Here is a 12328-nt window from a genome sequence, read left to right on the forward strand (position 1 = left end):
GAGAGAGAGAGAGAGAGAGAGAGAGAGAGATCTCCAAACCCCTCCTGGAGAGGTGCGGCCCTTGCTGAGCTTCCCTTGCTGTGTTCCAGACAAATACAGCGACTTCATCGAGGCCAATCGCATCGAGGATGCCAGGGAGCGGATGAAGACGCTGCGGAAGCTGGTGAGAAACCGGGGCGCCACTGGTAGGACAGGACAGGGCCCAGGCCCCCACTATGTGGCCTCAGTCTCCCCGCCATGCCCGGGAGAGGGGTGGCCGCGGTGGGACAGGCGTCACAGCCTGGTCCCCAATCCTCTCCCACCCAGATCCGTGACCTCCCAGGACACTACTACGAGACACTCAAGTTCCTCGTGGGCCACCTCAAGACCATCGCGGACCACTCGGAGCAGAACAAGGTGGGCACGGGGTGGGCGAGGGACCGGCAGGACCCAGGCGGGACCCTGCTGTAGGCACTTCTGACACCGCAGTGCCAGGCGTGTGAGGGAGCCCTGTGCCCCGCCTAGCTCGGCGCCACTCCTAGTGCACCTGCTGCCGGCAGTCAGCGCTCAGGACCGCCCTGAACGGGTGTGCAGGTTGGGCACTGCTCACGGCTGCCAGGCCTGGGGGTGAGCAGGGCAGGAAGCTGGCCGAGTGCGTCCATGCCGGAGCCAGGAGACGGCCGGTCCCAGGCCGGGTCACTCAGGATGTCACCGGGATGGGGCGTGGGAGGCGGAGGGCAGAGCGGGATGCTGATCCTGACCCCTGTCCTGCCCAGATGGAGCCCCGGAACCTGGCCCTGGTCTTTGGGCCGACGTTGGTGAGGACATCTGAGGACAACATGACAGACATGGTGACGCACATGCCCGACCGCTACAAGATCGTGGAGACGCTGATCCAGCATGTAAGCCGCTGAGGTCGGAGGGGGACAGGGCAGGGCAGGGCGCAGGGCTGGGCGCCATCTTCACCTCGGCCTCTCCTGGTCCTGTGGGCCCCTCAGTACCCCCGGGGGCCAGCAGAGGGCGCTCAGGGCTGCTGTTCAGCCCCAGGTCTGGCCAAGGTCTTGAAGGCCTGGGCCAGCGCCCACCGCCAGGAGAGCCTCAGCCTCAGCCCTGGGGAAGGACAGCGGGGTCCTGTCTCCCCGCTTTACAGATAAGGAAGCCGGGGAGCCTGTGCTCCACCCCGCAGGAGGGCAGCCTGGCCTCCTGGAGCTGGCTCTGTGGAGGCGCTGGCAGTCGGGGGATTGAAGTGAGGGTGTCCGGGACAAGGGGGACCCTGGCACCGTGGCTCCTAGAGGCTGCTGGAAAGCCAGCGTCTGCCAAGATGGATAAAATAACAGCCTTAGGGACAGGGAGGCCCAAAGCAAGGCTTTTTTGTTTTGTTTTGTTTTGTTTTTTTGAGACAGCATTTCACTGTAGCCCAGGCTGGCCTTGAGGTCCTCCTGCCTCAGCCTCCCTAGTGCTGACATGACAGGCTTGCCCCCCACCCCTGGCTAAGATGCTTCTTTGCTGCTGGGACTCCCATTGGAGGGTGTTTGGGGGCGTGCCTGACTGGGAGCTCTAGATGTTGGGACGTCTCCCCAGCTGAGACCATGGGTACTGTCCCCAGGCACTGCCGAGTGATCTGTGGGGATGCAGTTGCCCTGGCCGTGCAGCCGGCCTGCTCCTTACACACTGTGTGCCTCAGTTTCCTCATCTGAAGCTCAGTAGGAACAGTGCTCGGCTCACAGGGCCCCAGTGAGGGCTGCAGCAGTTAAGGTCTGCAGAGCACCGAGAAAGGAGCCTGGCAGCAGGGGCTGGGGACCACGGGCTCGCGGGCTGAGGGGACAGTGCGGGTGTGGGCTGTGGAGCTTCCCGCGGGCTCCCTGCCCTCCCATTCTGAGGGAGGCTGGCGACTGCCTGCTGGTGCCAGCACGCGTCCTGTGCCACACTCTGCACCCTATCAAAGACCTAAGCAATTTCTCCCAGAAGGCCTGGAGATCGTGCCCTCCGTGATAGACGGTCGGTCACACCCTAATCTCCCGCCTCCTTTCCCCTGAGAGGGGAATCCCCTAACTCCCTGGGGTGCTGAGGGAGTGGAGGTCTCTGTCTTCCTCCCTGCGGCCCTACCTGCTCTCCAAGCACTGGGGTGTTGTCTCACCGGCCAGGTTGGAAAAAAGCCGCGGGAGATGGTGGGAAAGGAGGTAGCGTCTGTGTGGGAAGGGCTGCTGAGCTGCCTTGACAGGGAGCTGGGTGGATCTGTCAGGACAGTAACCTTCCTATTCGTCTGGGGATGGGAAGCCCGAGTGTGCGGGGCGGGCAGACTCCCGCCCTTCCTGTGAAGGAGAGAGAATCGCAGAGGGTTACTGGACAGATCACCAAGAGCCTGAGAGCCCCAGCCCTAGCAGAATCACCTACATTACGGGTCTGGTTAATACACGTGCCGTTTAAACTGAGCTGGATAAGAGGTCATTGGTGACTCAAAGTATCTGCACCCAGGGCAGTACCAGAGTCTTGCTTTTTGTTTTTGTTTTGTTGGTGGTGGTGGTGGCTGTGGTGGTGTTTTTTGAGGCAGGCTATAGCCCAGGCTGGGCTTGAATTTGCATTGTAGCCCAGGCTGGTCTCGAACTCATGGCAGTCCTCCTGTCTCAGCCTCCTGAGTGCTGGGGTTGTAGGTGCGCACTACTATACCTGGCCGGGGTCTTGCTTTTTGAAGAGGAGCCTCAGGTCTTCTGGAGGTCCAGAAGAGTAGTCTTAGTCCTGTGAAATTTCAGGGACCATCTGTCATGTAGGGTTTCTATAGCTTTTCACCGTGTCCCTTGAGAAAAGATGGTTCTTCACGAACTGGAATGAGGCTGGGGTCTTGGAGATTTTAGACAGGTCTCCCTGGGCTTCCGTGCCACGAATGCCAGCAGCCTGCTCGGGATGATCGACCATATATCTAGGAGTTGCAGGACTTCCTGAGCTTTGCCTTTTCCTCGTATCAGTGCCTGAGGAGGGGCTGCAGCTGCATTTTCAGCAGAGGTCTCGGGGGAAGGGGTTTGGGCTCATGACCTGCTGTGAGCTGACAGCCGCGTCACCCATCTCCCGATGTCCTCCAGGCCCCTTCCCTCAGTGGCCACACCTCGCAGAGGGCCCTGGGCTTCCCGAGGACACCTTTGCAGCCACCACCTGCAATTGAGTCTCAGGGGCCTGGGGGCCGTCCGCAAACCTACCAGGAGCTTTTGAAAGTCAGCCTGACCGTTCTGGCCTTGTGGTTGTCTGCCACTGAGAAAGGAACCTGGACTCCCTTAGGGGCAGGGGAGCCGTGAGCTCGTGGGGTAAGAAGCTCCGCTCCGAGTGCGTCCTGCAGGGTCTAAAGCTGTCTGGGGAGAACAGGGTCGCTTTGGGTGCCAGGCCCTGGGGAGCCTCTGTGTCACTTGAGGAGGGGCTGATTTACTGGCCTGAGGACTGTAAGGGGCAGGTGAGGACACCACCCGGTGTGGTTGCTTTCCCTAGACAGGTGGGACAGACCCACACCCCTGAGAGACAGGCGGGTGTCTGAGGACAGGATCAACATTACCAGTTTCCCTTTCTCAGAGGCCTCTTCCAGTACCACAGTCCCTGGGCCTTTCCAAACAGAAGGGATTTCACACCGTTTTCCTTGCCCTTTACAAAAAGATCTAACTGAAAAATAGTATTCTAATTTAGACTGTTATTCTGTACCCATCTTCCATCATTTCCTGGCTTATACTGGACCCAGACAGTATTTTTTCAGATTGTCAGGGTCAAATCGTTCCCCGTTTTTAAGGATGCAGCCATTCTAATCGCGAGGTTGCTGGGATCTGCAGTGTTTCCCATGGTCTTCATACCCTGGGCCCACTGGTTCTGATTCCCACTTGGTCTCTCTTGTCCTTTCAGAATTCTGGGACGGCTTCTCAGAGAGGAGGGTGGAGCCCCTCAACTCCTTGAGAGACAGTACCCCTTACCTTAATCCCAATAATAAAAACTTCGGTACTTTGTTTAAGGCAACAGAGATAAACATTTCTTTTTTTACCATTTAAGAGAAAAAGAACTTTAAAAGTTCTGTGCACAAGGATAGCTGCACTTTTGCGTGCTCACAGTCCTTGGACTTGACCTTTGTAGCTGTTTCCTTTGTTTGCTCAGGTCCTTGGGCATGTTTCTAAATTACTTGAATTCTCTCTGTTAGAAGAAACCAGGAGAGAATCTAACTTATTTCAGAAAGAAGCAGGGAGGAGGCTCATGTGCTCCCTAAAAGCAGAGGCTTTCGCTCTTATCTGTAAGGGTGACATTTCCTGGTGTCCCTCTATGAGGTCAGTTGAAAAAGAAAATAGCAAACAAACATGCCGGAGTCACATGACTGACTCACGTGATGAACCAAAATGGCCTCCAAACATGGCGGAACCATGTGACTCACAGGAGGACCCCAAATGGCTGCCAAAGCACAGCAGAAAGGTAGACTGGGATGAAATGAGGTTCTAAGAAGGCGATTTCATTGAGGATTCCCAGAAATAAAAGGCCATCTAGGGGAAAAGCGCAAGTGAGACTTTGCACACAAGCAGGCTTCCAAAAGAGTGAGAAAGCTGAACAAAGTATTGAGGGAAAACAGAAATGTGGGGACAAAAAGGTACATGGACTAGGTATACATGGAACCTGAATTGTTCGCTTTCGACTGGGTTAGTAACAGTCTCTCTAGCAGCCTGGACCAACCTGCCCAACTACAAACACTGTAGTGTCCCCACGGGTCCCTGCCACAGTATGTGAGGGCCTCAAACTCATGGATGGCACTTCTCCTGCATCAGCCTTAGAGTGCTGGGATCACAGGCGTGTGCCAGCAGGCCCGCTTTCTCCTTATTCTTGCCCTCAAAGAGACAGTCACATTTCTCCTTTAAGTATACTGTTTATGAAATTAAGGAACTTCTTACTCTGCTTTGTTTTTGGTTTTTGGTTTTTGACCCTGTCTCAAAAAACCAAAAAAACAAAAGAAAACAAAACAAAAAAGCCAATAACAATTTAAGACGACACATTCCCTGGAGTAGAGAAGGAAAATATAGAACCGTAAAGTAACTAGGCCTGGGGTGCTTTTGGGGTATGAGCTTGAATGATTATTTCGTTTTTTTTTGTTTTGTTTTGTTTTTTTGAGACAGGGTCTCACTATGTAGTTGAGACTGACCTGGAACTCACTATGTAGCCCAGGCTGGTCTCGAACTCATAGCAATCCTCCTCCCTCAGCCTCCCGAGTGCTGGGATTACAGGCGTGCGACACCACGCTCGGCAGATTATTTCAATAATTTAATGATTCTTAGTTTATTTTTTTTGTTTTTCCTTATTAAAAAAATTTTTTTTTCTTTTTGAAACACAGTCTCATTGCACAGCCCAGGCTGGCCTTGAATTCACAGTGATTCTTCTGCCTCAGCCTCCTGAGTGCTGGGATTATAGGTGTGCGCCACCACACCTGGCCCCTTATGTCAATTTTGGTATCTTTAAAATTTTTTCTTTTCTTTTTTTTAATTGAATTTATTGGTACATTCTAGGTGGACAGTACAGTTACATTCATTACCGGGATCCTGAACCTTTCCATGCCAGGTCTTGGTTCTCATTTTTCCCCTTGTCCCCACCCTCCCTTCACCCCCTCCTCCCCTCCCCACCTTCAAACACTTTAATTCCATCTTTACATTTTCTCATATTTTTTTCCTTTTCCCTTATTCCCCTTTCCCTATCTTTCTCAGTGTTCCTACACCTTTGGTCCTTTTCTTCCTATTTCCCATTGCTAATTGTCCCTTTAGAATCTTGAGTACTATTTTAGTTTTTCACACCAGAGAAACTATTCGGTATTTGCATATGTGTGACTTATTTATTTCACTTAGTATATCCTTAATATGTACCCATTTTCCTATGAATGAATCTACTTTCTCATTCTTTATGGCTGAGTAATATTCCATTTTATAGAAAACCCACATCTTTTTTATCCAGTTTCCAACTGATGGGCAGATGGGCTGTTTCCAAGTTTTAGCTATTACAAACTGTGCCTCTATAAACATGGGTGCACATAGATCACTGTGATATGATTCTTTCAATTCTCTAGGAAAGATACCCAACAGAGGGATGGCTGGGTCAAATGGAACCTCTAATCCTAGTTCTTTGAGGTATCTCCATATTGATTTCCACAGTGGTTGCACCACTCTGCACTCCCACCAACAGTGGAGAAGGGCTCCTTTCTCCCCACAACCATGCCAACATTTGTTATTGTTTGATTTCTTGATAGCAGCCATTCTTTGTGGGGTGAGGTGGAATCTCAGTGTTGTTTTCATCTACATCTCTCGAATGACCAGTGATGTGGAGCGTTTTTTCATATATTTACTTGCTGCTTTTATTTCTTTGTCTGAGAAATGTCTGTTCCTTTCAGATGCCCATTTTAGAATAGGGTCTTTATATTTGGGGGGGCTGATTATTTTGAGTTCTTTATATATTTTAGATAATAGTCCTTTGTCTGAGGAGCAGCTGGTAAAAAGTTTTTCCCATATTGTAGGTTGCCTCTTAGTTCTGTTGATGGTTTCTTTCGCAGTGCAGAAGCTTTTTAATAAGATGAGATCCCAGTTGTTGATTCTTTCTGCTAGTTCCAGTGCTACTGAGGATTTGTTCATAAAGTCTTTTCCTACGCCAATGTCTTCCAGAGTTCTGCCTAGCTTATCTTCCAGCAAGTTTAGTGTTTTTGTTTTCATATTTAGATCTTTAATCCACTTGGATTTTAATTTAGTGCATGGTGACAGATAAGGGTCTAGTTTTAATCTTTTGCAGGTTGAGATCTGGTTTTTCCAACACCATTTATTAAAGAGGCTATCTTTCCTCCAGTGGGGATGGTCAGCTCCTTTGTCAAAGATGAGGTAGCTGAGTGCATCTGGAGTTGTTTTTGTGTCTTCCAATCTGTTCCACTGATCCTCAGGTCTGTTTCTTTGCCAGAAAAAATTTTCATATTTATTGATACTTTATGATCATCGTCATTAGTTTGCAGTTCCAGGATTTAGCCCAGCGGCTGTGCACTGGGCTTCTAACACCCTTGTGCAGATGAACTGTGGCTAACCCACCGCCTGCCCCAGCTTTTGGTGGGGGTGGTTTTAGGTTTCCAGCAAAGTTGAGAGCTGCAGTGATTTCCCAGAAGCCCCTCTGCCCGCCAACATGGCAGCCTCCCCACTTCCCACGTTCCCTTGGGGCAGGACCATGGCTGATCTCATTGTAGTCGCGGGGCTGGGTGGACCCCAGTTCGACACCCTGCCCAGCTCCCTGAGGCCTTGGGTTTGTCCCCAGCTCCTGATGGATGGATGAACGGTTCTGACAGTGAAACATCGTAATCATCCTGGTCACCACGGCCCGTTCCACTTGCCATAGTTTTACCTCTTCCAGAACGGCATGTAGCCGGGGTCCTCTGTGCACGCTTTACAGATTGTTTTCTTAGTAACCTGCATGACCATTCTCTCCAAAGGCCATTATTGTTTTCCTTTGTCTGTTTTTCAGTTCTAGGGACGGAACCCAGGGCCTCCCACGTGCTAGGCAAGTTTTCTACCGCGGAGCTGCTCCCCAGTTCTTTTCCTTTTATTTAAGAGAGAGTCTCACTGAGTGCTCCAGGCTGGGCTGGACCTCTGGGTCCTCCTGCTTCGGCTTCCCCGGTAGCTAGGATCACGGGCATGCACCACTGATCCTTCATGGACAGCTGGTAACACCCTTTAGGAGCTGCAGCAGGAGAGGTGAGCTGAGTCTCCTGGCTGAGACCCCTCCCAGAGTGCCACCTGGGGGCCACGCCTGGAGCACGTGGGCCTCCAGGGAGAGAGGTCTGTAGTAGACATCTCCATTGTGTCCAGCTTTGATTTCTTTTTTGAGATAAGGTCTCGCTCAGCAGCCCTGGCTGGCCTGGAAATCCTGTCAGCCCTCCTGCCTCGGCCTCCCAGGTGCTGGGATGACAGGTGTGCACCACCTTACTGTATTTGGATTTTATTTCCTTTCTTATCCACCCTGTCATGCTTTGGACAGATTGACTTTCCTGATGTAAAATTTACATTCTCTTTTTAGCCTGCAAATTACCACCTTCTTATAAAATCCCACGCCTGAGTTTACACATCACTGCCCACTTCTGCAGCTTACCGGTGTCTGTTCCTGTCTGAGGCGGCCCGGTCCTCTGGCTGCCCAGAACAGGGGACAGTGAGGGCTAAGGAAAACAAATAAATAAATGAATAAATAAAGGCTTGCATAATTTCAAAGTATGGGGGAGTCAGTGCCTCAGAGCGGGCAAAGACCCAGACTCTTCAACCTTACCAGTGTCTGTTGGGATGCCTGAGGGCCGTGATAATCCTGAATTCAAGGATCTTACTCTGATGTCATCTTGCCCCTGAGCATCACAACACCAAGGGACCATTGAGGCCTCAGAATGGCTCCCAACACTTTCCTTTCTCCCACCATGTCTTGAAGCTAGGTCCTAGAGCCTGGTGTGTAGCACTGGGGAGGCTGAGACAGGAGGATCGCTGTGAGTTTGAGACTAGCCTGGGCTCCATAGTTTTAGACCCTGTGTCACAAAACAAGATAAATAGCTGCGTTCTTAGTTATGCCACCTGTCACCAGTTTGAACCTGAATCCAGATGGTCATGGATTGGGTGTGTGCGTGTTTCATGTTTATTTATTTATTTATTTTGCTTTGTTTGATTTTTTTTGAGACAGGGTCTTGCTGTGTAGTCCAGGTTGGCCTTCAACTCACTATGTAGCCCAGGCTGGTTTCAAACTCCGGGTGATCCTCCTGCCTCAGCTTCCAGGAGCCCTCTGTGTGTTCATTCTACTTCCTCTGTGCTGATCGCTTCACCCTGAGCTTATTTTAGTTGGTCACTACTCAAGTTGTGGGCAGTAAACGTTCTGATGTCGTAGGATAGTTTAGCTTTACATCACTCTCAAAGGAGATTCAAGGGAATAAAATTCTGTTTGAAACAGTATTCCTTCCACACATAGAAGGTGGTGCTTCCTTCCCTTCCTGGGTCTGTTGTTGCTGAAAGTTCTAATTCCCTTGATTTTTTTCCGGAAAACTTTCAGAATTTTTTCTTGAGGATTCTCAAAGTTCACAAGATGTATTGAAGTGTGAGGGTTCAACTTGATTTTCAGTCCTGCTTGGCACTGAGAGAAGGGGACCTCCGAACACCTTTCTCCGGGCGCCTTCCTTCTCAGGGCAGAGGCGACGCCCCGACCCCCGACCCCCGACCCGGGGGCGGAAGCCGCACGGCCGGGGCGCACTCGGCTCCCGGCTGCCTCTGCGCAGGTCGCCGCTAGAGGGCGCTGCGGAACCTGCGCTGACTGGCGGTGGGGCTTGGGGACCGTGGGGTCAGAGGAGCGGCTGCCCCAGCCAGCCAGGGGCTCGTCCCGAGGAGGGGCCCCCAGCCCGCCCTCACTTCTTCCCTTCCTTTTGTCTCCTCTGCAGTCAGACTGGTTCTTCAGCGATGAGGAGGGCAAGGGCGAGAGAGTAAGTGATGTGGGGGGCGACACGACTGGGGTCCGTCCTTGTCCCGGGGCCTCCCGTCTCCTCAGCCTCCAGCCCTGGAGCCGCCCAGACGCTGGGCTGGGCCTCCAGGCTCTGTCCCTGTCCCCCGGCCTCTGCTGAGGGGGACACTGGGACCCTCTGTCATGGGGAAGGCGCAGAACGGCCCCTGGGGGACACAGTGCCGGCTCCAGCCCATGAGGGTGACAGCCGGCCCCTCCTTCACAGACCCCGGTGGACGACAAGGAGCCCCAGTCGGTGCCCAACATCGAGTACCTGCTGCCCAACATCGGCAGGACGGTGCCCGCCAGTGACCCAGGCTCAGGTGAGGGCGTGGGGACGTGGGGGGCCCCAGGGGACACTGGCAGCCTTACCGCCCCGCGGGGCGCACTCTCCGGGGCTGCGTGTTAATCTCTCTTCCTTTTCTCGCACCTCCCTCTCCCGCCTCCCTCCTCCAGCGGACCTGTTGGAGATTTAAAGGGTACAGTGCGCTGTCGCGGCCTTGGTCACTAACAGCGGCGAGTGACTAGAAGGGTGGGCAGGCAGGGTCCCGGGAGTGAGGACCGCATAGCAGCCGCCCTGCCGAGCTGCCACCCCAGCCCTAGATTCTGGCCACTTCCCGTTTCCCAGGAGCAGGGAAGCTCGGCTGGGACCCAGGGGACCCAGCTTCCTTAGGGACCGGTGATGCCACCCCTAGAAGCCTTTCTGTGGGGCGTAGTGGCACACACCTGTAGTCCAGTACTGAGAAGGCTGAGGCAGGACGATCACCGTGACTTTGAGGCCAGCTGGGGCTACATAGTGAGTTCAAGGCCAGGTTGGACTCCGTAGCAAAACCTTGCCTTAACAAAACAAAAGAAAACACAAGAAAAGTAGCCTTTCCGTAGCTAGCACCTGCCTCAGTTCAGGACCCCTGACCTCTCCTCAGGCACCCAACAGCCCCTGCTGCTGGCTCCTTCGAGCCGAGGCTGTCCCGCCCTGTCCCCAGACAGAGGCCCAAGGACCGGGTGGGTGGCGGGCGCCTGGTCTCTTCTAGTCACCGCTGCCGCCCGTGTGTGTCGTGTGGTCGCCATCTGTCCTGCTCTTCTCACTGCGTGGGCTGGGAGGGGCTCGCCGCCTGCAGGGTGGATTAACTGCCAGGCTCCTGCCCCCGAGGCAGCCTGACCACGGTGTCTCCACCACGGCCCACTGCCCTGTGTCCCCGTCATCTGCCCGACTGCTCATCTCCTTGCGTCGGGGGCGTGGGGCCGGGCCATCTTCTCGCCATGCACGGTGTGGTCCCCGTCCAGCTCCGTGTGCTGTGTGTCGCTGTGGTGGCCTCCATGACTCCTGACATTTGGCATTTTCTCTCCGATGCTTCGGGGTGTCAGGGAGGGGAGGGGAGGAGCCAGGCCCCGAGGAGAGGCCCTGGCCCGTAACCGGGGTGAGCCTGGGCCACCGGGACAGGGTGGTGCGTGACCTCGTGTTCGGCTGTCCTGTCCGGTAGAAAATGCCACCTGTGTCGCTCACCCTCCTGGGGCCCGGGGGATCTCGGGGCTCGGACTCCCTGGTTTCCAAAGCCTTTCAGGCAGGGACTTGTGTTCACAGGCTCAGCCTTCTCTCGCTTGATCCAACTTGTTTTGTTTCTCACTCACAGATTTTGTCACCTGCAGTTCAGCCAAGTCCAAGGTAGGTGCCCCCGGGTTGTGGGAAATTAGGGCCCAGAGAGTCGAGGATCTCTGGGAAGGAAGGTGGGGAAATCTGGCCTGGGAGTCTCGGGTGAGGTCCTGGGTTCAAGTCCTGACTCCGTTACTTAGCAGTTTCAGGACACTTTGCAAGTTATTTAACCTCCTCCTCCTCCTCCTGATCTTCAGCTTCATCTGTAAAATGGGGACAGCAGCTGTGTCTGATGTGACAAAAATTCTTTAATGCTTTTGGGAACCCTTAAGCAAGTGAAGGGCAGGACATAGGAAGATAAGAGTAAAATACATGAAATGGAAAACAAATGACAAAAATCATTGAAACCAAAGCTGGTTCTTTGAAAAAATAAATAAAACTGATGAAGTTCTAACCAGTCTGGCAGAATAAAAAGACAAATGGCAGCACAACATCCCTGAAGACCAGAATTAAAAGGAGTACCAGACAATGGCGTAAGCACTTTTCTCCCCAAAACCCAACTCAGGAAAACAGACCAAATCTTTGAAAGATTCAAAACCCACATCAGAAGAAATAGCCTCAGTAGTCCTATTCCTACCAAAGAAATCAGAATTCTCTTTTTGTTTGTTGAGACAGGGCCTTGCTATGTAGTCCAAGCTGGCCTTGAGCTCACTCTGTAGCCCAGGCTGGCCTCCACCTCAAGGCGATCCTCCTGCCTCAGCCTCTTGAGTGCTGGGATTACAGGCGTGCACCACCACGCCCAGCAAGAAATCAAACTTCTGATTTACAACCTCTGACACAAAAAAAGTCCAAATGGTTTCACTGGTAAATTCTACCAGATATTTTAGGAATAGTTTTCTTTGAAATAACCTATATATAAATAATTTTAAAATATTCATTATTGCCAGACATGGTGGCACAGCACTCAGGAGGCTGAGGCGGGAAGATCCCCAGGAATTCGAGGTCAGCCTGGGCTGCATAGTAAGACCTTGTTTCAAACACTAAACAAATAAATATTAAAAAATAAAACCAGGGGGCCAGGGATTTAGCTCAGCGGTTTGGTGGCCTGCCTTGCAAGCACAAAGACCTAAGTTCAATCCCCAGTACCACTCCCCCAAAAAATAAAAAATAAAATAAATAAATAAATAAAACCAGGCCCTGGGATTTAGCTCAGTGGTGCCAATGCCTGCCTTGCAAGCACAAGGTCCCAAGTTCAATCCCCGGTACCAAAAA

At 52.6% G+C, this 12328-nt stretch overlaps 1 protein-coding gene across 1 annotated transcript in view; it reads left to right on the forward strand.

Moving 5' to 3' along the window:
* The window catches only part of Arhgap23 (Rho GTPase activating protein 23), a 37365-nt gene extending 25835 nt beyond the window's left edge, over window positions 1-11530 (forward strand). Inside the window, exons 19-24 of the mRNA XM_033763119.1 lie at window positions 90-163; window positions 307-396; window positions 756-881; window positions 9407-9448; window positions 9692-9788; window positions 11097-11530. Of these exons, the coding sequence (XP_033619010.1) occupies window positions 90-163; window positions 307-396; window positions 756-881; window positions 9407-9448; window positions 9692-9788; window positions 11097-11368 (701 nt within the window). The 3' untranslated portion in view covers window positions 11369-11530. The remainder of the gene's footprint in view (window positions 1-89; window positions 164-306; window positions 397-755; window positions 882-9406; window positions 9449-9691; window positions 9789-11096) is intronic.
* Window positions 11531-12328: the final 798 nt, after the last annotated feature.

The sequence above is a fragment of the Fukomys damarensis genome, unplaced genomic scaffold (assembly GCF_012274545.1).
Source record: "Fukomys damarensis isolate Sample0158 unplaced genomic scaffold, DMR_v1.0_HiC HiC_scaffold_13, whole genome shotgun sequence".
In the NCBI taxonomy this organism is placed as follows: domain Eukaryota; kingdom Metazoa; phylum Chordata; class Mammalia; order Rodentia; family Bathyergidae; genus Fukomys; species Fukomys damarensis.